This window comes from Leucopleurus acutus (assembly GCF_964270905.1).
Source record: "Leucopleurus acutus genome assembly, chromosome: 20".
Classification (NCBI taxonomy): Eukaryota; Metazoa; Chordata; class Mammalia; order Artiodactyla; family Delphinidae; genus Leucopleurus; species Leucopleurus acutus.
In genome coordinates, this window is record NC_139162.1 from 987339 (window position 1) to 1014523 (window position 27185).

The window sequence follows — 27185 nt, forward strand, 5'->3', positions numbered from 1 at the left end:
CTGGAACAGGTTATATGGTTTCTTGGGGCCTCGGTTTCCTCTCTGTTCATGCGAAACCTTTTCAGAATCTCTGCAGTCGTGATCGTTAAATCCCTGCTTAGGGACCAGCACAGTTCCTGGCCCGGGGGGGTCGGTGGAGTTGTCGGGGCTTGTACGGCCCTGGGGGCTTCGGGGTGGAGGGGAGGACGGGTCAGGGTGGCCACGCGGTCCTGGGCTTGACCTGTGCCGACGCCCCGCGTTCCGAAGGCTTTTATCTGATTCTCAAAGCGGCTGAGCTTCCTTCAGTTGCCACCCGAACCCCTTTCCGGCTGCGAATCCTCACATCACAGGGGCCTCTGGTACGGTTAGGCCTCCTGGTTCATGAGGTTATTTAGGCGGACTGTCCTCAGGGTCCCTGCTGACTCCCGAAGGCCATGCCTCCGGATGCGGGGCGTGTGTTGGAAGGTAGTGGGTCACTAGCCAGCGGGGCCAGGCCTCACCATCTTCCTTCCTGGGACCACCAGCCCCAGGGGAGCCGGGGTTGGGGTCAGCAAGGTAGCCACCCTCCTGCCCACTTGTAGGGCTGGGACCCCCAGGTCACCAAGAGCCTTGCGCCTGGGAAGAGGGCCATGACCCTCCCAGTTTGCGCTGCCGTGGGCCAGCCCTGGCTGCCAAGCGGGGAGGGCAGCGTGTCCCCATCACACCTGGACTCCCCAGTCCTGGGCTGTTAGCAACACAGACGGGCCACGGGAGGAGGACAAGGTCGCGTCCTGCCTGCCTCCGTCTCCCCACTGGGTTTCTTTTTTATTGTAAAACACACAACATAACCTTTGCCACCGTAACCACTTTTGAGTGTGCGGTTCGGTGGCGTTTAACACATTCACGATGTTGTACAACCAGCACCACCGTGAAATTCCCAAACGTTCTCATCACCCCACAAAGAGGAGACCCGTACCCACCAGTATTCACTCCCACCCCCCCACCGCGCCCCAGCCCCTGGCAACCCCTGCTCTGCTTTCCGTCGCCGTGGACCTGCCCGTTCTGGGCGTTGCAGATACACGACCGCCTCCTGCCACTCAGCGAGGTTCGTCCGTGTTGTCACATGTCATGCTTCATTCCTTTGTAACAACTGAGATTGGACTGCGCGGATCTGCGCGTCTTGTGTGTGTCCCTCACCAGCTGATGGACAGCTGGGCTGCTTCCGCCTTCGGCGAGTGTGACTAATGCGCTGTGAACCTTCGTGTACACGTTTTTGGGTGGGTGTGTGTTTTCAGCTCTCTTGGGCTCACTCCTGGGACAGGAACTGCTGTGCCGAGTGGTCACTCGGTGTAACTCACTGTCCCCCAGGTTTCGAGGGATGAATTCACAAGAAGAGCCTCCCACCCTGGTCGCCCGGATTCCCAGAGTCGCCTTCCACAGGTGACACGCCCTGGCCCGGGGGCGGGGCGGAATGGTGATTCCTGGCTGTCGGGGACGCCCCGCCAGGAGCCTGGAGGGTGGTTGGGCGGCAGGACTCGTCTGCCCGCAAGCTGTCCTTGTATTTGGTTCCGCAAACAGTTACCGCGTCTCCTTGGCACCTGCGTCCGGCGTCCGTGGCACGAGCAAGATTCTGCACCCGGTCTCCGGCTTCACCCTTGCCCTCCCCCCACTCACAGGCAGGCAGTTTGGGGCCTCCACGTGGCAGCCGGAGAGGCCCCCGGAAAGCTAGTCAGATGTGGCTCCCCCGGGGACAGAGCCAGATCGCCCTAACTGCTGCGGTGGCTTCAGGGCCACATAGCCCCGCCCCGCCTGCCTTGCTGTCTCCCCGGCACAGCGGGGCCTGGCGGGGCCCTCTGCCTGCGTGCTCCCCCCACCCTCACACGTGGCTGCCGGTGCCCCCCTCCGCCCCGCCCAGCGTCCTCTCTGCCGTGAGAGCCCACGGCCGCCCCTCCCCCTCCCCGCTGGGCCTCTTCTGTGCCCGGCGCCACACCTCCCTCCTGGAAGGTCAGCTCTGTGAGGGCAGGACTTCCGTCTGGCGGGAGCCTGACACCCAGGAGGCCCAGGGGATCAGGAACGTGTGTCATCTGTGAGCGCCCCTATCTCACGCGCGGCGATGCCAGGGTCGCGGCTGCGGGGATGCCCTCGCCGGGTGCTGGGAGAGGGCTGTTTGAACAGCAGGGCCCGCCTGCCTGCAAGCTGTCGCTGTATTTGGTTCCACAAACAGTTACCTCATCTGCTCGCCAGCCCTGGAGTCGGGCCGTGAGTCCTGCCTGCGTGGGGGCCACGGCGGGAGGCGGCCAGGGTCATGCCGTCCGCCTCAACCTTACCCCGCTGGCTCCCAAAAGGCGGCGTCTCGAGGGCTCACTCCAGGGGCAGCTGAGAGGCAGGAGAGGGCACGCCCCAGAAACAACTCGCTGGGACGGGCGAGCTCGTGGAGAAGTCATCCAGCCCCGCCTGCCGTGGCCAGAACACCCCTCGTTCCATAGCATCGAACCACCAGGTGCCGGCTCTCAGATTCCTGGGGCGGGAGTTTGGACGGGGCCCGGCGGGGACGCTCGGTCTCCACCTCGTGATGTCCTCAGACTCTCCCTCTGGCCACCCAGGATGGGGGACTCCTCGTGGGTAAGGAGCCTGTGTGGCGTGGCGAGGAGCCCCCCTCCTGCAGGAAGAATTACGGAAGGTTTCAGGGTGGGGGGTCAGGACAGGCCCCTGGGGGTTGGGACCCTGCAGAACCTGGGCCTGGGGCGGAGGAGGGGAGGGTGGTGGAGATCACTCCGGGTCACCTCTGCTTCAGTCTCCCCAGCCAGGACGGCCCCGTCCCGGGAACCACTGAGAGATTAGGCATTTTCCTTCCCAGCTGCCAGGGAGCCCGGGCCTCTGGGGCCACTGCAAATCCAGGAGCAGCCTGGCACCTCGTGGTATGCCTGTCTGCCATCAGCTGACACAGCTTGTCCCCCTGGGCACCCCGGCTCCCACCCCATGTGGGGCGGTCCCTGGAGAAGGACAGGTGGACCCTCCCCTCCCAGAGGCGCCGGCCCCTCCCCTAGCCTGTCTGGACACAGGGCAGAATCTGAATACCCAGGACCTGGCCAGGGTGCATGAGATGATGATTTTTCATTTCTCTCCGAACTGGAAGACAGCATAGCTCTCGAACTGCAGCAGAGCTTCAGTCCCTCACTCCTTCTCTGAGCCCCCTGCATGCTGGGGGTGGGTGGGCCTGGCCAAAGCCACCGTGACCCCAGCTTCGGGGGGCTGGGGGTTTGCGTTCTGACTCCAGGCTGTGCTTCCCCGCCCCCGCCTCCGCTCACATCTGCTCATCAGGGCTCCCCCTCCAGCGTGACCCCGCTTTGCAGCCGTCGCTTCCTTCCTGGACGAAGCCCGGGAGGCTGGCCCCGGGGGGGGGGGGGCCTCTGCTGCCCGGCACAGCGCACGCCCGGCGGCTGTGAGGCGCCGGCACAGAGCTGGGCGGCGTTGGGCTGAGACGAGCCGTCGATTCGAACGCGGTTGGCTCGGCGGTGCTGCTCGTGCCTTCGACAGGTGGCGCCTGAGGGCCTGTCGTGCGTCGGTGCTGTTCCAGGATCGAGCGGACGGACCGCTGCCCTTGCGGGGCTGCTACTCTGTTTGGGGAGAGACGGACAACAAACGAAGGGCTCGAGGAACATTTTCTCTACCAGGGCCCGCGGGGAGGGCCTGTGGCTGGGGGGAGGTTGCTGTCCTTGCCAGGTCCAGCTTCTCTGATGAGGTGACATTGAGCTGAAGCCTGGAACGGAGGGAGCCAGGAGGCCCCCAGGGCACAGCCCCTCTGGCATAGGGAACAGCCGGTGTGAAGCCCCTGGGGCACGAGCGTGCCTGGCACATTTGAGGACCAGCGAGGTGGGCTTGTGGCTGGAGAGACATGAGGGAGGAGTGCCGAGAAGGGCGGAGCACGGCCCGGGAACCGCCGGTGGGCACTGAGGACTTTGGCTGGTGGAGGTGCTGGCATCCACACTGAGGCGTGGGGACTTCCCTGGCAGGGGAGTCTAGCGGCCGAGACTCCGCGCCTCCTCAGCAGGGCGCGTGGATTCGACCCCTGGTCAGGGAACTAAGATCCCACATGCCGCGTGGCCCGGCGAAAAGTAGAACGAAAACGATACTAAGGCATGCAAAAGCCACAAGCTCCCCGTGCGCCCGGCTTTGCGCTGAAGCACTCGCAGGGCTGATCCGACGGGAGCCCTGGCATCGCCTGGGGTCTGCCTGCCCCACACCCTCATGACCGCACAGCAGCGGCCAGTTTGTCCCTGAGGGAGATCCCCCCGTGGAGCTGCGCCTTCCCAGGCTCGCGGGCCTCCTGGGTCAGGCTGTGGCCCCACGACTGGCGGCTTCGGCCTCGCCCTGTCCTCCTGCTCAAGCTGAGGCAGGTGCTTCTTCTCCATCCGCCCCGAGGCCTGCCGAGAGGGAGGAGGGGGAAGCTCACTGGTGCCCTGAACCCTGCGCTGCTGGGAGAGGGTCGGAAGATGGGCATTCAGAGACCAGGAGGGCCCGCGGGCGTCCTCAGGGCGTTGCAGCCGAGGGGAAGGTTTGTGGAGCCGGAATAGGCCAGAACTGAGCCCGGGTTTCCCCTCGGGTCCGTCCCGCTCACTCCCCGGAAGCTTGCTGTGCTGGACGATTGTGGGTCTGAAGCACGCTGAGCTCGGAGCGTCTGCCCTGCCGTGGGCTGTCCCCGGATCACAGGAAGGGCAAGCGAGCGAGTCCCACACACCCGCACGGAGCGCCGTCTGCACAGAGGCCGCCCTGCAGGCCGCGGGGGGCGGTCGGGGTGAGGCCTACGGACACAGGTGTTCCCTCCAAGGGGCCGGGGCCTCCTTAGCAGCTCTCTTTTAAAAAAAGGTCACGCTACCGGGGCGGGAGGGTGTCCTGTGACTGGGAGCGCCCCGCGGCCTTGGCCGCAGTCGGGGCCCCCCACTTCTCAGCCTCGGGAAGCCCACCCTGAGGGGAACCCGGGAGATGAGGGCGCAGCCCCAGATAAAGCGCCGCCCGATTCCACATGTGCCCGAGGCTCACGACAGGCCTGGCCTGGCCTCCCAGGGTCAGAGGGGAGACCCCGGGGCCAGTGGTGGCCTCGGCTTTCCCTGCTGTCAGGCCGGGGGATGGCCTCACAGCCCGGCAGAGCGCTGCTCCTCCCTCCACAGAGAACCCCGGGCTGTTTTGACTCAGCAGGGCCCCACCCCCAGATCTCCTGGAGGTTCTGTGGAATGAGTCAGAACACCCAGAAGCTTCCGCCCAGGAGGGAGGTGTGGAGCCGGCTCCCTGCTCCCTCTTCCAGAGCAGCTGCCACCGCGGCTGCAGCAGCGCCGGCCCATCTGCCCGCCCGGTGCCGTCCAAGGCGGGGAGGCGGGGCTGGAAACGGATCCTCTGCCCTTTGTGGACACAGCCTGTTCTCCAGATCAGGGGACTGAGGGCCGGTGGGTGAGGCTGCCGCTCTGTGACCCCGGGCCGGCTCCTGCCCTCTCCGTGCCCCTCGGAAGCAGCACAGCGATTCCACCTCAGGGCTGATGTAGCATGTGGACACTCTGAACCTTGCACTTGACCAGTGAGCGCCCGCTGGCCGGCGGCATCTCATTTCTGCAGGACCGTCCCTCTGTTATAACTGCCCACCCACGGCCTGTGTCACCTCTGAGGGGGTGGCTTCTAGCCACACACAGAGGAGGTCACTGGGGTTTAAACCCCGGGGTGCGGCCCTCCCGCCGCAGACGTGGCCTCTGGGGTGCGGGGTCCCTGTTCTGACTCGGGTCATCACGAGCCCTTGCCTCAGACCCGGGGCGTGGGGGACCTGAGAGTCCCTCTGGTCCTTTCCCTGTGGCCACTGCCCATCTGAAGTCCTGACCAGCAAGTCTGGGTTCCTCCCCGCAAGCAGGCGGGCCCTCTGGAACACGTGGGGCTGCAGGCTGCCAGCAAGATATCTCCTGGCCGAAGGACGGGCCTTGGGGACGGCTGTCCTTCCTGGCCGCTCCTCGGAGAGCCCCCCGGGCATGGAGATGTGCTCAGGGTGAGCTAGCACGGGCTCCCCACGTCAGGCCCAGCTGCCCCAGCGCTCTGTGCAGAGCTGCCGATAGATACATCTTATGGCTCGAATTGGCCAAAAAACCCCAGAGAAAGGCCCAGACCCGTGTGAGGTTGATGGCCGGCGGGTGTTGAAGGGACAGCACGCTGCAGAAGGTCTGAAGAGGCCCCCACCCGGCGAGGCTGAGGTGCAGGCGCGCCCGTTCCCGTGCTGCCCTTGGCCTCCAGCAGCTCAAGGAACTGCCCGGCCACGTGCAGGAGTTCAGCCTGGTGGCCTGCCTGGAAGGGGAGGCACGCAGGGAGGCTGGCAGGACAGCCCCAGAATCCTCGCGCCCGTGTCGCGAGGCAGGGTGAGGGTCCCCCCCTTCCCGGGGAAGATGCTGAGGCCGAGCGAGCGAAGGGACCCACGCGTAGCTGCGGCCGGAAGGTGGGCGGCTGCCCGACTCAGCCCGAAGGCTGTGGCTCCCCCCAGCAGCCCGCTGCTGGTCTGGGAGAGGAGCGGGTTGGGTCCAGGCAGCTGTGTGCGCTCAGGCTGGGCACACGCGGAGCTGCGTCGTTGGGTGGAACCCCACCCCTGCGCTCCCCAGCCGTGTGCCCAGCAGTTACTGAACCTCTGTGTGTGAGTTGCACCTGTAAAACGGGGGTGGGGGGGTGGGTAACACGTCTTATGTTTCGACGTTATCATTAAATAGCAGGAAGACCTCACGGGGCTGTTGGAAGGATTAAATGAGCTAATATATTGTTGGTTACTTAGCACTGGCTGCTCCCCTCCCCCTCTCCCAGGGTGGGACAGGATTCCAGGTGGGGCCTGTGAGCTGGGACCCGGTGTTGGAAGGGCTTGGCCCCTGGCCTCTGGCCTGTCCATTTGTGGACTGTTCACCACCTCTCAGAGAAGGCCTGGTGCAGGCAGCCCCTGAGCAGGTGCCCACCGGCAGTTGGAGAGGCAGACTGTTCTAGAACACTGGGGGTGAAAGGTAGACTGCATCCTGGGTACCTCTCCATCCACTTCCTACGATGCCCGTGGCAGACATCACCACGCAGTGGGACACACCTTTCCCTTTTCCCTTTTCCTCAGCAGCAGCATTCTTGCTGAGCGGCTCTGGTGCCCACCTGCCTGATGGGCCTGGAGCGTGAGTGGAAGCCCACCGACCGCTCTGGCTGGGTGGGCTCTGACCATTTCTGCTTCTGTAAGCCCTGGGAACCCGGGGGAGATGTGGGGAGAGTGTCTGGGAGGCCGGGATGTGCCCCCCACCCTGGAAGGAGAGACCCGGGTGTGGAAGGAGGGGCACCCCAGGGGCCCATCAGACGTGAGGCTGGAGATCCCGCCAGCCCAGCCCCCAGGGGCAGCGTCGGCTCCGGAGCTTGGCCTCTGTGATGTACTCGGTGCTGTCAGTACACCCTGGAATCAGGGCTCCCCCGGGTTCGAATCCAGCCCCTCCGGAGGGGTGATGTGACCAGGTGACACCTTGGAGGGGTTTCCGCCCTCCCGAGCCTCCTGAGTGGGAATAATGACATCACCTGGGTAAGGCTCACTCACAGAGCGTGTACTGGGCGCCTCCTGCCCTGGGCTGGGCTTCGGGGAAGCAGGCACAAGACGGTGAGAAATTACAAACCATGGTGAAGGCTGCGGAGGAGGGGCGCAGGCGAGGGGCGGGTGAGGGCACTCCTGAGGCGGCCAGGCCGGTGCTCAGGATGCAGCGATGCAGCGTCCGACAGAGCTGTCTTCCCCACCCCCCCCCGCCCCTCCCAGGCAGGCCTTGGACCAGGCACAGGCCTCCACTCCCTGGCCGCCTCCTTCCCCCAGCAAAATATGGCCGAGATGTGAGTGGGGCGCCCTTAAGGTCCCTCCTTCCTCTCCAGTGATGAGGGGGGTGGCTGGAGGAGGTGAGGGGGGAGGGCAGAAGGGGGTGTAGAAGGGGGCTCCACCCCATCCAGGGGCCCCTGGAGGAGGTGCCCACCCGGCAGCCCCAGATCAGGGAATCCCGGCTGGCACCGCGCCACCAGCTCCCTGCCATGCTCATCCACCAGGAGCCAGACACAGCCCAGATCCTTGCCAGGCTGGGGGGAGGGCGCGCACGCGGCTTCGCCGACTCTAAGCATCCTTTCTGCTGCCTGCGTGTAATTAACAGGCTAATTAAAAGCAGGATGAGTTAATTGGTATTCATTTATGTGGCAGATGTTTTTAATTGAGGCAGGAAACAATTTACCTGTTTACATAAACAATGGCAAAGGCAGGCTTGTAAAACACATTTTTTAAAATATTTTCCTCCCCTTCCTAAAAAGAATGGAAATCACTTGGTCTCCCCGGCGCCTCTGTGTGAGAGCGCAGGCCCCGCCCGGGAAGTTCGTGCCAAGAGGAAACATCTGTTTAAAAGGTTTGCTTCCAGAGGACTGTGTTTTCCTTAAATCCAGTGAAAGGAGGTTGTTCCCAGCTTGTGTGGACGCTGGCTCACGGGGTTGCCTCCCCAGAAGGCTTTAGTGTCCCTAGTGTCATCCCCAGGGCCCGCTGGGGGCTCTGGCCTCCAGGCTGGGTGGGCCAGGCTGGGGGGAGACCACCCAGCAGGGTGGGGGGCAGGGCTGGGAAGTGGCAGGGGACACCGTCCTGCCAGGCTGGGGGCTCCTCTGGGTGCGGAGGGGGAGGCTTCCTTTCCACCTGCCTTTGTGTGGTGTGGCGCGGCGTCCCTCCGTCTCGCGGCTGGGCTCAGGGGAGCACCTTCGAGAAAGCCAGGGCTCGGGGTGTCTCCTGTTGTAGGTTGGCACTAATTTGGCACTTGCTGTATGCTTGGCTGCTGCCTGTACTAGTTATTATTCTGCGTCTTATTTTTTTAACTTATTTTATTTATTTACTTCTGGCTGTGTTGGGTCTTCGTTGCTGCACACGGGCTTTCTCTAGTTGTGGCGAGCAGGGGCCACTCCTCGCTGCGGTGCATGGGCTTCTCATTGCGGTGGCTTCTCTTGTGGAGCCCGGGCTCTAGGCTCACGGGCTCAGTAGTTGTGGCTCCGGGCTCAGTAGTTGTGGCTCGCGGGCTCAGTAGTTGTGTCACACGGGCTTAGTTGCTCAGCGGCATGTGGGGTCTTCTCGGACCAGGGCTCGAACCCGTATCCCCTGCATTGGCAGGCAGACTCTTCCCACCAGGGAAGCCCTCTGCGTCTCCTCTTAACCCTCGAGGGTGGGGCCCATCCTCCCCATTGCACAAGTGAGGAGACTGCAGCGGGAATGAGCATAGCCTCCGGGTCTCGTACACACACACACACACACACACACACAGAGTTGTGTTTACATAGAAGTGTCTGGAAGGATCCTGGAGACCCGTCAGCGGTGGTTACTGTGGGTGGGGGCTGGGAGGGGTGGGAGCGGGTTATAGTCACGGGTTTCCTGTGTGACTATGACCCCCACCTGGGGCCGGCTGCCACGCTCACCACGGGCACGTTGCTGACTCTCTCAAAGTAGGGAAATAGCGGGGTCCCGGGGACTGCGTGAGGTGACAGCGGGAGTGGGGGGGAGACGCGTGGCCCATGGCACGCAGCAAACGTGCAGGAAGCTCTCTGCACTGGAAACGGGCTGTGTGTGGCCCCTGAGGCTCCTGGCCCCCCTGCGGGGGAGGGTCTGGGCCGTGACTTTTGGGTGACATGTGATTGGAATTTCTGGAACGTTTCGACGGTTCCTGGGGAAGAAGATGGACTGTTTGGAATCCATCAGGGAGAAGGGTCCTGGGAAGATGGTGCCCGGGATGCAAAGAGGCTGGGGCCCGGTGCCTCCCTCCAAGAGGTGGTGTGAGGCCACTCTGCCCCCAGGCCTCTCCGGCGTGGCTGGCGTTAAATTGTAAAATTAACCACAGGTATCTGAGGAGGTGAGCAGTAGACAGAGCTGCTGGGGCCAGATGTGCCTGTTGTGTCCTTAGGAGCGCCCAGCCTGCACCAGTGCTGTGTGACCTCGGGTGCAGACCTGGACCTCTCTGAGCATGTGGGAAGGGAGGCAGTGATGGCCTCCCCGGTGCTATGAGCTTTGACCACGATAGAATGCTGTAGCTGTAAGGCCCCCAGGGTACCTCTCCTCCTGTCTTTACCGAGTTCTCTGCCAGAGGAAGCGTGAGCTTTTCCAGTGGCCCCCAGCCTCCCCCATGAAGGCAGAGGCGGGAGGGCCTGGGGCCCAGGGCTGCTGCCCCCGCAGTGGTGGGGTCTCTCGTGGGCCCGGCTTCGTCCCTGGGTGTGTGGGTCAGGGAGGGGCCTGGGCAGGGCCTTCCACGTCCAGGAAGCGAGAGGGCACAGAAGAGGGGTTGGTTGTCTCTGGGTGGGGCGAGAGAACACAGGCCTGCCCCCACCCCAGTCCCGGTCCACAGGGGCTCCCGCAGCAGGCACAGGGGCCGCGCCATGGCGGGCTGCCGCACACCGCAGAGCAACCAAACCAGCTCTCGGGCCATCCTTACAAACGTGGGGCGTGAGAGCTGGAGACGCCCCGGCCCACAGAGCAATGCCAGCCCAGACCACCTCCTCAGCCCCAACCTCTGCGGGCGGTGACTTCTACACCTGCTTCAGCGGGTGCAGGCCGCCACCTGGGGTCCCTCAGGCCTCGCGGGCGGCATCCTGGGGCCACACCCCCTCGTCCGCATCGGGGGCTCCCGGCATGGGTGACCGGGGTCCTCGCGGGCCACGTGTGCCAAGGGCGGCGTTCTGTGTCTCGGGGCTGGCGGGAGAGTCATGTGGCACTCCGGAGAGACGCGCTCGATGGGCCGTGCGTGCAGGGTAAACCGCCGGTCTCTAATTGTTATTTAGCATTCACAGGCGCAGCCTGATTATTTTATATTTTGGCAACATTCCTCTGGGGCCTTCACGGTGATATGCAGCCAGTCTGCACGTTTTTTAAGCAACAAAAACGCCTTGGGAATCGGGTAAGCCTTTGGGGGCGCCTCGTTGCCGGCAGGGGAATATCCCGACCGCGTGGCCTAGGTTTCCAGACCCTCCGGCCTCCCCGCCCTGCTCTCCACCTTCGTGCACAGGCGGAGCTCGATACTAGATTGTTCCTGGAGTTCCGACTGCACTGCTTTTGCCAAGCTGCGCCCTCCACCAGGAAGCCCTCCCAGCTTCAGCTGTGCACACCGCACAGGGGCAATGCACCTCTTCTTCAAGGCTTCCCTGCCTCTCCCAGTGACGCACCCAGTCCGGGTGTGCCTGTGCGGATGCAGGGCTTCCCGCTTCACCCAAGCCTGAGCACCGACCATCCTCAGAGGGTGTTGTGGCCAGAGTTGCTTGCGTTTTGTCAGTTCCTTTTTTTAAATAAGGGATCTGGACTAAGGCTTCTGTTTATTCGCTCAGTGGCACTTTGTCATTGTCTGTCTGTTGCTCACGTTACTGTCACTTTCGTTCAGAGCTGGCGGGGGGCACAATGCTGGTGGGCGGCAGGCAGTTTAAAAATAAATCAGGAGGTGGTTTAAAAGCGGGGCTGGTCCAGGAGGGAGGCAGAGAGGAGGGGACCTTGCTGCCTTTGCCCAGGGGCAGCTTTTGTTTCCTTCTAGAGGTTCTCCGTGTACATATCAGACCCTCTTTTGTTCCACGGTGTCCTGCAGTCTTCCTTGGGGTCACAGCCCCTCCCCCCAGGAAACGCACACACGTGCACACTCTGCGCGGCAGCCTCTACCAGGTGCTGCCGCAGCCCTTGGGGGACACGTCTTTTGTTCAGGCCTCAGTGTAGATGTCCTGGGCTCCAGGAGGACTTCCCCCACCAGGCGAGGCAGCTCCTGGGGTGCCAGGGTCCCCCGCCCCATCACATCCCCGCCAGGTGTGTGTGTGAGCAAAGCAGGGTGTTGGGCTATACAGGCGCACAGCTAGTCCTCACGGGACGTCGGCCCGAGTGTGCAGTTGGGGAAACCAAGGCTCAGAGGAGGAGGCCCAGCCAGGGCCACCGCAGTGACGAGGCCACGGCTGGAGGCCGGCCTGCCCGCCCCCAAAGCTGGGCCTTTCCCCCCTACCGTGCAACCTTGTGTGGTGGCCTGTGTGTCCATCGCCTCCACCACTGAGAGCTGCAGGAGGGGACTCTGTCCATCGTGCTTGGGTCACAGCGCCATCCCCCCGCCTTCTGCTCACCCACTCGTGTCTATCCACGTGCCCACACCCCTCGTGCCTGCCCAGGCACCACCACGTTTATCATCACAGCCTGTTCACACGAACTAGGTGTGCCAGCCTGCAGCTGAGCCACTCCCCCTTGGGGGCAGGTGTGCATGGGTGGACGGGAGGGGACTCCCAGAGTGCCAGGACCGGTGCTGGGAGAGGAGGGCACCCTTCCTCCCACTGCCCCCGGCAACACACACACACACACACACACACACACACACACACACGCACACACGCACACTCACACACACACGGCGGGCGGCCCAGATGGCGGGCGCCTCCCCCTCAGCTCTCAGGAGCTGCTCTTGGCCGCGCAGCCCGGACAGCTGGGCGAGGAATGTGCTTCCTCTGTGCGCCAGCCGCGGGGCGAGCCGGGGGACATCTGGATCACGTTTGCGGCCGGCGGAGAGCAGGGAGGGTTTCCATTCCAGCTGCTGTGAGCTCTCCACCCCGGCCGCCTCAGAACTCCGCTCAGCGCCGGGGCGCCGTGGACTTGGCTCTGTGACCATCCCAGGCTTGGTCCAAGAAGGAAGTCTCGCCCCCCTCCTTGTTTGGGGCATCTGCGCTTGGCGGCAGCTCTGGCCTCCTCGCTCCAGCCAAACCCCCAGACCCCTCTTGAAAACACAGACACGGACAGAATGGCTCTGACCAGCCTTCTACCAGGAACCACGGTCACCTTTAGTTTCTCATTCTTTTTCTGCACGGATGTTTATTTACAAGATGGAGTTTCACGTGCTTCCAGCTTTTGATTTTCCTTATCATTAGGTGGTATTCTGGGGCACCATTTTTGCTAGTAATCGGGTATTTGAAGTACAGCACACACACAGAAAAGTGTATGTGGGAGTGTTCACAGAGTGTGCAGATACCAGGCAACGTTCCCCGACCTGCCCCAGGCCCCGAGCCCTTCCCCGTCACTGCCTGTCGCAGGACTACCACCCTGACCCTAATGCCAGCTTCTGAACTTCATGTAAGTGGAATCACGTGGCCCGTCCCCTTTGGGATCTGGTGTCATTTACTCAGCCTTACGTTGGTGCCTGGGGTTACGTGTGTCCTTTTTCCTTGCTGCATAGTATTCTGCCGTGTGGATCTGCCCCTTGACCTATCAATGGGCCTCTGTGACAGTGGCCAGTGAGTGTTCTTGTCCTTTGCTGCCGATGCCCGGCTGTTTGCGCTTCCGTTGATTCCCCGCCTCAGAGCAAGCCGCTGTGCCTTGTGTGTGCAGTGCTCCAGGCTTGTGGGCACGGAAAAGCTGTTTCCTGAGTGAAAGTACCCACCGTGTGACTTCAGGCTCCGTAGGGCCCCCCTGGCGGAGGATGTGTTTGACCCGTCATCTGTGGGCTCGTCCCCCTCACAAGCAATGCCGTGGCGAGCTTCCTTGCAGGTCGCTGTCTGGGCTGGATGATGTCCTCAGACGTGGTCCGTTGGGTGGCCTGCTCACCTGAGCCCAGACGTCTCCACCAGAGCAGGGAGCAGAGGGGCAGGAACCCTGGTCCAGCTGGAACCTGCCCCTGTAACATCTGATCCTTGGGTCTCTAAGGGCCCTCCCAGCTCCAAAATGTTGTGGTTCTAAGTACCCATGTGTACCTGGTAGTTATTGCTGGGTGACAAGCTGCCCAAAGCTTAGTGCCTTAAAGCAGCCACCTTCATCTGGCTTAGAGTCTTCGGGCGGCTCATGTGTGAGGTCCTGGTCCTGGCTGGCCTTGCTCCTGGCTCTGCTGAGTGTGGCCGGGCCCCTCATGCGCCTGGACCCCCAGCTGGGGCAGCTGGGCCGACCCTGCCCCATGTGAGCCTTTCCGCTCCAGCAGGCTCCACAGGACGGCAAGTGGAGCTGACCGCCTGGTGTCCGGCTCAGAGCCGGCTGACATCACTTCTGCCGCATCCTAGTGGCCAGAGCGACTCCCAGGGCCAGCACGGATCCAAGGGCAGGGAAATCGACTCCATCTCTGGGTGGAAAGAGCTGTAGTCACATTGCAAGGGGTGTGAGTGGGCGGGGGGGCGCGAGAATTGAGGCCGTTTTGCAATCCGTCCACCCCCACAGGTGGCGGGTGTCCTAGGCAGCCACGAGCAAGCTTTACTGCTGTGGGACAGGCTCAGAACAGCTCCTCGGTCCCCCGCCACACACACAGGGGCACTACCTGCTGGGGCCGCTGCGCGGGGCAGGTCCCAAGCCAAGCTCCGCCCAGGCTCTCCGGCCACAGACACTGAGCTCTCCAACGTGAACATGAACGAACGGTCTGGGCCGGGGGCCAAGGCAGCACAAGGGCAGGCGGGGCCGCTCTGGGTTTCTCACAGGTCAGCCGGCACACCTTTGTGGGGCATCCTACGGACCACCAGGCGTCGGTGCTGGTCTGGGGTTAGCAGTGCACGGAAAGACGAGGCCCGTGTCTCTGAGGCGAGGGGTGGTGAACACAGGGACCTGCACGGACCACCATTGCGGGTGCTGACAGGTGCTCCACAGGAGATGAAGTGGGTGATGCATCAGGGAGGGCAGGGGTGGGGCTAGGAGGGCTCCTTTAAGGGGGGACATTGGGACCCAGTCCTGAGTGAGGATGAGGAGACAGCCTTGTGTGGACGTGGGGGGCGTCCCAGCAGGTGCAGAGGAGTACCTGGGACGGGGTCTCCCAGCCTGGGGGCGTGCAGCCAGAACAAAGGGGAGATTGGACCGCTCCTGAGGCGACCCCTGGGCTGGAGCACAGTGGGGAGATTGTGTCTGGCCCAGTTTCACAGCATCTCGGTGGTAGGAGGGAAACTCCCGTCCAGGCAGACGGCTTCCTCTCCGCACCAGTGGGATTCATGAGCCCCTGCTGATGCGGGGGGCAGCCTGGCCACCGCAGCGCCCCCTCTGAGGCTGTGAGGGGCTGCCCTGAGTAGCAGGACATTCTCTTGTGGACCCTCCACCCCACCCCCAGACAGAGGCTCACCGCCACCCCTCAGGGCAGGCTCCGAGGGTCCACAGTGAGGGACTCTTCCTGCGACCAGCAGGGTCGTCAGCCAGAGGGCTGCACGTGTGGGATCTGCTGCATTATGGCCGTGTGACCCCGGGCACGCGCCCTGTGCCTCGGTTTCCCCATCTGTAACTCGGGTCTTACACATCAGGGCTCTGTCAGGATGAGGGGGTCTTGGCACCCAGGCACATACGCAGCTCCCAGCAAAAGGGAGCCCGTTTAAAATCAGAGCTGTGCCCCGCCTGGTGCCCAGGCCCACGGGCCTCTGGGAGCCTCTGGCTGAGCATGTCCCGCCCCTCCGAGCCTCTACGGGGCGGCTCTGCTCTCATCCCCATCTCACAGGTGAGAAAACCGAGGCCTCAGGTAGAAAAACCACTGACACTCCAGCCGAGAGGCTGAGACGGGTGGAGGGAGGCCACCTGGAACCTCCCCGACACAGGAGCCACAGTGGCCTTGCTCCTTACGCTTCCTTTGCTAAGGCCACCCCCGACCTGGGAGGAGGGAGTCACGAGCCCATTTTACCGATGGGGGTATACCGAGGCTCAGAGCCATGCTGGGGTGATTGGATTCACAGTTAGTCGGGGCTTCCCTGGTGGTGCACTGATTCAGAGTCCGCCTGCCGATGCAGGGGACACGGGTTCGTGCCCCGGTCCGGGAAGATCCCACATGCCGCGGAGCGGCTGGGCCCGTGAGCCATGGCCGCTGAGCCTGAGCGTCCGGAGCCTGTGCTCTGCAACGGGAGAGGCCACAGCAGTGAGAGGCCCGTGTACCGCAAAAAAAAAAAAAAAAAGCACAGTCGGTCACAGAGCAGGATGGGGGACCCAGGTTTCCTGGCTCCCGGCCCAGTGTTGTTGCCATGGCAACGGGTGACCTTGTTGTCACCCACAGGCCCGGTGGTCACAGGGTCTGGACCTGTGGAGAGGTAGGCCGGCCGGGGTGGCTAAGCGCTCTGCCGCGGGAAGGGCGGCGGCGGCAGCAGCAATGCACAGAGGAACAGCCCTCCCGGTCAGACCCCAGGACCGGGAAGGGCCACGCGGGAGGATCCAAGGGACGTGGCTGGAGCGCCAGCGGGGGCGGGAGGGCCGCCCAGACCAAGGGAGGGAAGATACTAATCCTTGTGTATATCATGACTGGTTCGTGGGCCGGCGGAGACCTTGATTGAAACCAGATGTGGGAAGCGGCCCAAGTTCCAGCTCCTGGGACTCATTAGGGCTGCCCGCCCCCCAGAGTTCGCGCTGCTCTGCAGAGCACTGGGGACCAAAGGCAAGCCGTCCCCTGACCTTGGCCTTGGAGGGGGTGGGGAGGGGTCAGCCTCCTGGTCAAACGCGCCCCTCTTCATGTGAGGGGTCACCCCATGCCCTTGGAGCTCCCGAGTCCCTCCGCCTCTGCCTGAGAGCCCCGTCCAGCGGGGCCACAGGCCCCTCTGAGACGCGGCTGCTTCCTGGGGTGCAGGCCTAGCTTTTCCCTCGTTTGTCCCACACGCGCCCACTGGGAGGCTCTGGGAGGGTCCCTGTGCCCCTCTTCCTGCTCCAGGACGTTAGCCCTCAGGCGGTTGCCGGCTTGCTCGAGACCCCCAGGGTCCAGGAGAGAAACCCCCCCCCCACCCTCCGGGAAGCCTTGAGGGGAGGGGAGGGCATTCTGGGGGCAGGAGCTACCTAAGCAGAGGTGTCTGCCCCGCTGTCCCGCCGCCCCCTCTGCGCACTGGCAGTGGGTCTGTCCCACCTTGCCCAGGCCCCACAGCAGCCAGTGTGCAGTGGGCAGTGGCCTGGAAGGAGTTGAATCTGTCCCCAGGGCGTGCTCGGGGCCGGCCTTCCGGAAGGACTCGCCTGCACCGCCAGCATCGCCTGCGTCTCTCACGGCTTCCAAGGTCCCGCCTGACGGTCATAAGGCCAGAAACCTGCCTGGGACCGCGTGAGCAGAACAACGTCCACCCCTCGTGTGGACGCAGCGGGACCCTGTGGGCGCCCGGCGCTCAGGAGGGCGCTCGTGGGCCGAGGCACCTTGCTCTCACCTCCACAAGCTGTCACTGCTGGGGGACGGTGCCGTGCTCGACCACGCTGCACCGGGGTCCGAGGGCCCCCACGGTGTCCGTGTCTGACACACGGGCACGTCTTCGAGCGGGTGCTGCCCACGAGGGACGCCCTGAAGCCGTGGACTTCAGCGTGCGCTGCCTGACTTCCCCACAGACACATCCGCTTCTGTCTCCTCTGTGCTTGTGGGGGGTCGGGGGCTGTTGGTAGTTAGAGGGGGCTTTGGGGCTCATAGCGGTGGTGTGATAGGGGGTGTAAGAAGAAAGGAAGGGAGGGGGGGAGGGAGGGAAATCCTGGCCGGGACCCAGTGGTGCCAGAGTCAGGACTCTGCAGCCTTGCTGAGCTGTGGTCTTGCGTGAACCCCGACCTCCAGCCCCTCGATTTCCTCATCGCGTCAGCGGGCAGCAATATCCACCCGGACTAGGGCTCTGCCACGCGGAGGAGGAGCCTGAGAGAGCGTGGGCACTCGGGAGCCGTCGGGGCCCTGGAGGACACGGAGATGAGGCCATGCGGGCCCCGAATGTCACACGCAGAGTTTGGACCTGATGGGAAAGCACCTCGCTTACTGTCACTCTGGGCCCTGCTGTCCCCATCCATAAGCGGGGTGATAGCGGCGTCTTCCTCGAGGGCTGGTGTGGGATGAAGGGTCCCGGGAGCCCAGGCTGGGCCCCGATGGATGGGCTGCCCCGCCCTGGGCAGGATGTCTGTGGGGATGGGACACTGCGATCCTCCCGGGAGAGTCTGGCCTGAGCAGGACAGAGTGTGCCCGGAGGCGCCGGGGACGGGTGGCTGTGTGCCCTCGCTGGGGACACCTCAGGCTCTTCCCGGGACACCTGACACCAGCCAGCTGCTGCCCTGCCCGCAGGCCTTCCGAGGACGGAGGACGGGGCTCCAGAGGACACCTGACTGGGAAGGTTCCCCTCCAGTCTCTGGCCGAGGCTCTGGGCTGGGGGTTCAGGACTGGCGTCTGCCGAAAGGGAGGCTGTGGGGCTGGCGAGGCTGTGACCGTCCCGCTGTCCGTGGACCATCTCCCCGTTCCCTTGGTCCTGACTCCACAGCATTTGTGGAGCACCTGCTGTGCGCTTGGCCCTACTTTGGGCACTCGGTTTCTCTGAGAAAGACGGTCGCATTCAGGCAAAGGCGTGGAGGAGAGTGTGGGAGGTGAGGGCAGAGAGGGGACGGCCAGTCACAGAGGGTCCTGGGGCACTCTCAGGATGCCGGCTGAGGGGCAGGGGGCCACCTGGTAATGCTCTTAGGAAACGTGTCTCAGGGGCCAGCTCGCCCCTCTGCCTCCAAGAAAGTCCGGCGTCCGGTCCACCTCGGCAGGAGCTTCAGAACCTCGGCCGGCTGCCCGGCCCAGGGCGGAGGCCAGCACTTCAGAGCCGGGCCCAGTGGGGCTCCCTCCTCGTCCCCTACCTACAGCTGCGGAGGCTGAGGCCGGGCCGTGTGCCCAGGGGCCACCCGCTCGCAGGGGAGGGGCCGAGGCGCAGGGCTTCTCCTCAGGGTGCAGGCCTCCTGCCGAGCCTCCCGCGGGCCTGGGGAGCCCTGCCTGCCTGCGGGTCAGTGCCAGGGACCGGTGTGGGTGCGCCACGGGTCACGTCCCGAGACCCCACAGAGAGAGTGGCCTCTGGGCCCTGAGCCTCGGTCTCCTCATCTGCCACCTCCCAGGCCGGGGGACCCGTGTGGCTGGCTCAGCTCAGGCCTGGCTCGCAGTCCGGACTCTGTCACCGTAGCTGTGCTACCCGTCGGTACCGGCCCACCTTCCCACCTTCCCACTTCCTGCGGCTTCTATGAGGGTCAAATGAGGTAACGGCAGAATCAGAGCACAAAAGATGAAAGCGGGGCCCGCCGTTTCTGCGGCGCACGGATGGGGAATGGGCTGTGCCGGTGCTCATGGCCCCCCTCCCGTGGAGGGTTCTAGAACCCCAGGGCTGGGAGCGCTGGGCTGTGGCCGGTTCTCAGACGGGCAGGGCGGGCTGGGAACGCAGGAGGCAAGGACAGTGATGGATGGGGTGGCTTGTTCAGCACACTCAACGTTCTTTCCCACCGGCTGCGCCCGGCCTCAGAGAGCAGCTTCCTCTGTCAACAGATTAGTGACGTGTAGTGGGAACTGGAGCCGCGGTCTGGGAGAGACGCAGGGTCTCCCGGGGCCCTGGGGAGCGCCGCAGGGGTCTGGGAATGTTCTCGAGGGCTGGGAGTGCGGGGCAGTGGGTGGGGCTGCGACAGAGGCCAGGGGAGGAAGTCCAGCCCCGAGGGGGGCCGCTCGCGTCTCACCCTCCAGCTCACTGGGTGTCACCAGCGGGGACCACCCCCCGCCCTACAGGATCGGAATGGGGCGGTGGGGAGCGGGGGACGGACAGTTAGAAGAAGATTGGACGGGGACCACCTCCAGCGGCAGCCCTCGGGGGCCGCCTCCAGCCCTTTCTCAGCTGTGTGAACAGGGCAGGTCGCCTAGCCTCTCTGTGCCTCGGTTCCCCACCCATAGGATGGAGCAGAGCACCGTCTGCCTCCGAGGGCTGTGAGAGGGTCACGAGTCGCTGGCTGGGCGCCTCGCCCCTGTCTGCCTACCTCTGAGCCAGGACCATGGGTGTGGGGTCTGGCACCCCTGGAGATGTCTCCCGCCCGGCAGCACAAGGGCCGCCGTTCTGGTCGAGGCGCTGTGCGGGACTCCAGGAGAGCTGGCGGGGAGCCCCGGTTGGGGATAAGCCCAGACGTGTCTTCAGATTCCGCCCCATCTTCTGCTTCATTTCTGTGTGGGATTCTGGGGCTGCCGTGGCTGCTGGCTTGGCCCCTGGCTGCTGACGGGGCTGGGGAAGGGACAGGGATGCTGTGGCCGGCCCGATTCTTCCTCCCTGGAGCTCTAACATCTGGAAAGAGCCCGAGGAGTTGGGAAGGTGGTCCTTGTGCTCCCCTGCCCCAGAGTCAGGGCGCCCGGGGCATTACCCACTGACTCAGAGCAATGAACCTGCCCCGGCCTCAAACCCCAGGCAGCTGCCCTTTCCGTGTGCTGGTCGGCCCATGCAGGGAGCCCTGGGTTGGCTTCAGAACTTTCTAATCTCCCAAGAGATTGCAGGGCGCGGGGGCCTGAGGCTCTGATGGAGAGTCCCCAGCCTCGGTCCCTGCTGCCCTCAGGCTCTGAGACCCTGAGCAAGTCACTTGTCCTCCCCGAGCCTCAGTTTCCCCATCTATAAAATGGGCGTGATGGCAGGACCTGCCTCCTGGGGCTGCTATTGAGGTGCAGTGTGTCCTCGAGCAGGGATATGGAATTCTTAGTCAAAGTCGGTCCCTGGGGTCCTGAGGGGTGGGCAAGCTGAGGCATGAGGGGCGTGTGCTAAGCCATCATGGGGGAAGCTGTTATTTATATATTAATCTCATAAGAAACAAGGAACTTAAAACTTGACATACATTCAGCTGCCTGGGACCCATAACCGACTTGCTAGATCAGAGCTCCCTAAAAGGGGGCTTGTGTAGGAGGACCCCTGGTGTTGGGTGGAGGGTCTCGGGCTGAGGACCCCCAATGACCCTAGAATCAGGAGTGGAGGAAACGCAGACCCGGGGTGGGTGCAAGGGGACCATTCGAGCCCGGGGTCCCATGGATGGAGTCAGTGCCTCTCATAGGCGGGGCACAGGATGCCACGGTACAGGGGCTCTGACAGCGCCTTCTGGGGGGGCCATGAGGATCCAATGAGATGCCGTGTGGACGTGCAGCACACGGGGCCTGGCTTCCCCTGGGGCTGAGGACCCCTGGGAGTGGACGCTGGGGGCAGAGGTACCTGAGAATGGGGGAGGGGGGAAGAGCTGCCCCACAAGGCCGGCCCAGGTTTTATGGGCAGAGTCTGGAACTTGCCGGGACGTCCCCCCTGCCGCAGCCTTGGCGGGGGTGGGAGCTGCCCCCTCACCGGCCCCCAGCAGTCAGCACCCAACAGCAGGCCCCTCCCCAGGCCCCCGCGTCCTGGCCAGCTCCTGCTCGTGCTGGCTTGTGGGTGCAGGGTCCTGCCTACACGGCCCTACCCAGGCTGCCAGATGGGCAGGAAGGTTGTGCCCTAGCCCTCGGGGGTCCGAGCCTCGCAGTGGGTCTTAGGGGGTGAGGGAGCAGCCCTTGGCTGGCGCGGGCCCTTGAAAGGGGCTGGGCAGGAAGCCGGCTCCTGGGAGAGTGAGGCTGCCTGTCTGGCAGCTCGTTAGCCGTGTGCCCTGAGGCCACACAGGCCAGCAGGCGGGCAGGCTTGGCTCCAGCGCGGGCTGACCCGGGCTCCCCACACAGCTCGGGGGTGCAGAGGCGGCGAGAGGACGGTAATAATAAGCTACCACCGGCGGGTGGCGTGACCACGGCGGGCGCTCGGCCCCCCACCAAGAACGCTTCTCCTCCTCCTCTGACCCATGCTGCACCCCGGGGAGGCGGGGAGCCGGGCTCAGAGGCAGCCACTCGTCAGGAGGGTGGGACTCAGCTCCCTCGCACCCTGCTGTCCTCGCTCGGCGAGCCCCAAGGAAGGCAAGAGTGCAGGGTGAGCTGTGGGTGCGTCCACAGCCCCTCAGCAGCCCCCGTGTCGGCCCACCTTGGAGGCAGGGCAGCCAGGACCCCCCGACCTGCCCCCTCTGGCCCCTGAGCAGGGAGACCCCTCTAGGAGGGCTGCCGGTGGTGACCTCATTCTCGTGGCCGGCCTTCCAGAAACCCTGTGACAGGTGAGCCAGGAAACAAGGTCATCTCGGGGGGTCACGTTCCAGGGGAGCTAGAGACCCTCATGTCTCACGTGGGGACACCTCTCCTGAGGACATGAGGTCGGAGCTGGACCCCCAGGAGGGAAGGGGGAGTGGTCCGGGGGGGTGTGAGGGCTCGGAGCTGGGGCTCTGGGTGTCGTGGGAGCGGGCCGGGGGGTAGGACCCTGGGAAGCCCCACGTGCAGGGGAAGCTGCTGGAGGGTCTCAGGCAGGAGAGATGACGTCTACTGGATGCTGTGCAGAACCTTCACTGGCTCCCTACTGCCCACCAGCCCGGCCCAGCCAGCCTCCTGTCGATTCCCTGCACAGCTAGAGGCCCTGCACACTCCCTGCTGCCTTTGTGTTCTCTGTTCCTGGACCACAATTGCTGTCGCTCGCCGTCTCCACACCACCTCTGCTCTTCCCCGAGGGGCTCTGTCACCTTCTGCTTCATGGCTTGGGGTGCGTGCCGAGGGCAGCCTCCAGAGCAGGGTCCTGGCACACAAGTTGCTCCGTAAACCGTGACCGAATTTCACTGAGAGCTTCGCCCTCAGCCTTTACACAGTCAGCTCAGAGAGGTGAGGTGACTGGCCCTAGGTCACACAGCCAGCCAGGAGGCAATAGAGCCAGACTCAAACAAGATTCAAGACCTGTGGGGTTTCTTGTGGGGTTTCCACTGTGCACAGCCCTTGGGGGCCCAGGACCCAGGGCTGGAGGTGGGACCTGGGAGAGCCGCAGGGGTGCCCCCACCCAGCCAGCCCAGAACCTCCATCCACCTGGGTTTGCTGCCTCTCCTGCAAGGAGGAGAGTTCGCGTTGATGTCAACCAGGCCTTGGAACCCTGCAGACCCACCCAGACCATACGTGCTGTGTGCCCTTGGTGGATGGCTGCACCTCTCTGTGCCTGTGAAACAGGGCTGGCAGCAGCGTCCCCCTCACAGCGTTTCCTGGGAACAGGAGCCACGACTGTCATCTTCCAGGAGCGTGTGTGTGTCTCCTTTGTAAGTGGACAGCCTCGGGCCTGCTTTCCGGGCACCAGCAGGGCACTGCCCGCTCCGTCCGCAGGCCCGGCAGGCATCAGTGGGGTGGGCGCAAGACCCCTTGCGATGTGGCACCCTCGTCATCGCGGGCACACTCGGCCCACCCTCCCTGATGGCCCCCTCCCGCCAGCTTCTCTCCATCCACTTCTCTGGTCTGCTCCACCCGTGATGCTCCGGTGAAGGCCCGGCGTGGAAGGGCTTTGGAAGGTCCGACCAGGCCCTGCATCCCCGGCGTCCCAGCCTGGCACCCTAAGCGCCCTCCCTGGCCTGCTGGCGGGACTGCCTGCCCCAGGGTGGCCTGGTCAGATGAAGGGCTGGCCAGGATGGGGCTGCACCCCCCAGAGGTGGCCTGGAGCCCACGGCACTGGCCACGTTTTCCTTCTTTGGTTGTCACTGGAGACTGGCCGCCAGCCCCGTAGCCAGGCGTGGCGTTGACGGGCCCCCACAGCTGTGGCACACGTGTGCCAAGCCGTCAGCCTCCTGACAGACGGGCTGTTGGGGGGCAGGGCGCCCGGCGGGAGGGAGGCCAGCTGAGTGGACAGCAGGTGCTGCGAGGCCGGGTGGCTGCTGGTGAGCGGCTGCTTCCCCCTTCCGTGGGGCCCGGTGGGGAGGGGGCTTCTCTGCTCTCACCCCCTGGGCCCTGGAGTGCCGAGGGCATCTCCTCTCTGTAAAGGAGGATGTGGGAGCGATGAGGGGAGGTCTGCGCGGTCTGGGGCACAGGTAGCGGTAAATGCCGTTCATTAGCATCATCGCTGTTCACGGAGGTGGCTGCCCGGGTGCATGTGCGTCTCCACCTCTGCCCAGATCGTGCAGGACCCCTGGGAGGGGAGGATGGGCAGAGGCAGCGGGACAGAGCTGTAGTCCTGGTGGTGGCTGACAGGTGTCAAGCCTGGCTCCATCGGCCCCCTGGCCCCCGGGAGACTCCGTCAGTGTCAGCAGGGCGAGCAGTGGCTGGGGCGACGTGGGCTGTGCCTGTTTGTTACAGGCGGGGACGCCCACCCACAATCCCAGCCGCTGCTCCCGGGTCTCTGCGGCCTGACCCTGAGCTAAGATGGAGGGGGAGGCCCAGAGGCTCACCCCCCCCCCACCTGCAAAGAATACCTGGGCAGCTGCAGCCCCGGGGGCCTCCCCGGCAGCCTGTTACAAGTGCGGAGTCTCAGGCCCGCTCCGGACCTGCTGAGTTCAGGAATGGGGGTGGGGAGGCTGTCTGCACATGCCCTCCAGGAGGGGCTGATGCAAGCAGGGTCGGGGTACCGCAGGCTTGGGGGATGCCACCCGACTCCCTGGTCTGCAGGAGAGACAATCCAGGCTCCCCCAGGGCCACTTCCACAGTGAGAACTCCAGCCCGGCTCTGGCTGGCCAGAGTTCTGAAAGCTACACCCTCCAGCCCACCTGAAATGGGCCGACCCAAGCCTGCTCTCCGGTCCTAGGTGGGTGGGATGTCAGCCACCTGTGAGCACACCTGGGGCTTATCTAGGGCAGGCTGGGGCCTGGGACGGGCTCTGTAGGCAGAGCCGGAAGCTACCTGGGGGCCATCTGGGAGTCGCCCACCTGGGCCCCCAGCAACATAGGCCCACGTCCAGCTGCTGGGGCCCTGAGCCGGGAACCAGGTGGGGCTGGGCGGCGCCGACCCCTGTGCCCCTCGGCCTGCTTCACCCGTGCTCTCTCTCTCTCTGTCTCTCTCTCCTTTCCCCCACCCCGGTGGCCGTGACGCCCACAGCGGACAGGAAGGAGAAGGCCTCCGCGATGCCTGGCTCCCCAGCCGAGGTGAAGACGCAGCCCCAGGCCACGCCCCCCAGCATGCCACCCCCGCTGCCCGCCGCGTCCCAGGGGGCCACGCGACACCCCCCCTTCACACCCCACACAAGTGAGTAACCCCAGGGCCCGGCCCCAGGGGCGCAGCGGGGAGAGGCACCTCCAGGGGTCCCTCGAGCCCGTTAAGGTCCGAGCTTCCATCCTGGACCTGTAAACACCCCTGTTGGGCCTTTAAGAGGGAGGATGTCATCATGGGTCAGGGCCCAAGCTTTGAGGTTCGGGTCCCAGCTCTTCTGCTTCGTAGCTGTGAGGCTTTGGGCAAACTTCTTAACCTCTGTGGGCCTGGCGTTCCTCATCTGTAAAGCCGGTCTGGTCATGGCCCCTGCCTCAAGGAGCTGCTGTGAGGGCGAGTGAGTTAGAAGTTCTTAGCACGGTGGGCACACGGTGAGCATTCTGTCAAGCTTAGCTGCTATACTGGAGCTCAGAGAGGGATGAGGGATTCCCCATGGTCACACAGCAGGTCACTTGCATGTGGGTGAATCCTTTTGGGCCCGCACACCCTGGAGGGCCCATTGGAGGCAGCTGTGGCCTTGGAGGAGCTCTGCGGCCAGGCCTGAGCCGGGTGTGTGGGTGGGCCAGGAGCTGGGGTCAGGGGGGCCAGCAACGTGGTGGTATCTCGCTGGCCCTGGGCCCTGGGTTGAGCATCTCGGCACACACAGAGGGTCTGGGTGGGCTTCGGAATCCACAGGCACCACTGAGCCCCGGTCCTTTGAGTCAGAGCAGTTGAGAAGGAGACCCCCGGCTTGGGCTGCTGTGGGGGACACTGTTCCCTGTCCCCTCGACCAAGGGCTCAGCAGTGTGTCCTAGGTGTTTCTGGCGGGCAGTCCACGTGCCTCCCCCACCCACATGTTCAGAAACCAGAAAGCCCCACACCAGGGGACCCTTCCCCAGGCTTTGAAACCCTAATGAAGCCCGTCTCTGGGGCAGGAACCTCAAATGCCTTGGCCTGGTGGCCCCTGGCTCCCACCGGCTTCATCGGGCTCCACTCCACCCACCCGGGGTCCTGGGCTGTGCTCAGAGCCCAGGGTGGGCCCCAGGGCCTGGCCTGCTCCTTTTATATCTGGGCGTGAAGGGTACTGGTTCTGCCCTCCGAGGCCAGGCAGCGGCCGCCACCTGGAGAAGGAGGTCGGGCTGGGCCCCTTGTTGTAGGATGTTGGCTGTGAGCTGGTCCCTGTTGGGAGATGGGACAACACCACCTGCTCCCGGGAGCAGCCACCTGGAAGCAGGGTGACCCCTGCACGGTAGGAGCTTAATGGCCAAGCACCCCTCCCCACACATCGCTTGGCACAGAATGTTCCAGCTTCTGTTCCCCCGGGGTCGGTCTGAGTCAGGGTCCCCACATGTGCCGGAGACTGGGGTGGGCCCTGCCCTCCGCCATCCTGGGTGCGCAGCCTGCACTGGCCGCACGGGAGTGGCCAGAGGTGGCCGTGCTTTGTCTCATTCACTCTTCTCGCCCGGGGACTGTCACCCCTCCCTCTTTTCCAGAAGAGTCAGTCCTCACCTCGGGCTGAGCCGCAGGCCGGTCTCCGTCCACGGACCGCTGCCTCCGCGTGCGGCCTCGTGGGTGGAGAGGGGAGGCTGCAGCCTGGCGAAACTTCCCCCGCGTACGCTCAGCCCGGGCGGGAAAAGGAGTTCTTCCTGACGGGGCAACAGCAGCTCCCCCTGGGAAGATGACCTGCCCCGCAACTGTTGTCCGGGTTCCAAGCAGGAGAGACCAGCAGAGACCATCTGAGGGTCTGGTCGAGGGCTCCGACCCGGGGACCCCGACCCTCGTGGGCGCGACTCCCTGGCCTGCTTTTCTTCCGGTCCAGGAGCCCGTGTTCCAGACAGTGCTGGTCTGGGAACCAGATGTTCCAGGCTGTGGACTGGGCTGGGGTCAGCTGACCCCACCGGCTCGCCTCCGTGAGGCCTGCGAACAGACGTGCGGGAGGCAGACTGCGTGTGGCTCAGGGTCCGTCCCCTCTCGTTGGGGTCCCGGCTCCGTTCAGGGCATGGAGGTTATGAGAGACAAGAGCGTCTTTCTTTCCTAAGCTGACTCCTAGTGCTCTCTGGCTGCTGGGGGCTTTTGTCTTAAGTGTCAGGCTTCCTCCAAGGTGGCCTCAGATTTGTTCCCTAACCCACGAATTCCCTGAAAGCAGGGGGGTTAACCGCGTCGTGCACCTGCTGATGGGAGCCAGAGTAGACGGAGCCCCTGCGTTCCCTGCGGATTCCTGCCAAGAACCTCCCCAGATTCCCCAGGACCGGCCTGCGAGCCAAGCTGACCAGAGACTGACCTTGAGCCATGGCTTGAGGGCTGTGGTTCTTCTTGCCTGGTGGCTGCCCTGGGCACGAATTCATTTTAGAGTTGAAGCTGTGGTGTGGCTCGGGACTGGGGCAGAGGGCTGAGAGACCTCTGGGGAGGGATGTAAGGAGCTACTTGGCAGCGGGGAGGACCCTTAAGGGGCTAGCGCTCCATCCTGCCCCCGTGACGGGGGCTCAGTCTCTGTTTACAGTGGTTCAGCTTGTCTCCTTGCGGCTTTTGCCCACTAACTCCAGCTCAGACGAATCAAATCTCTCT

At 64.3% G+C, this 27185-nt stretch overlaps 1 protein-coding gene across 3 annotated transcripts in view; it reads left to right on the plus strand.

Annotated features, from left to right (window-relative positions):
* CBFA2T3 (CBFA2/RUNX1 partner transcriptional co-repressor 3) overlaps positions 1 to 27185 on the plus strand; it is a gene marked incomplete at both ends in the record, with an annotated part of 81182 nt that overhangs the window by 37404 nt on the left and 16593 nt on the right. Inside the window, one exon of one of the 3 annotated variants that reach the window (XM_082862101.1) lies at positions 24534 to 24680. In XM_082862101.1, the coding sequence (XP_082718227.1) occupies positions 24560 to 24680 (121 nt within the window). Of the gene's footprint in view, positions 1 to 24533; positions 24681 to 27185 lie in introns of those variants that run through there. The other 2 variants (XM_082862099.1, XM_082862100.1) reach the window with 2 other exon arrangements.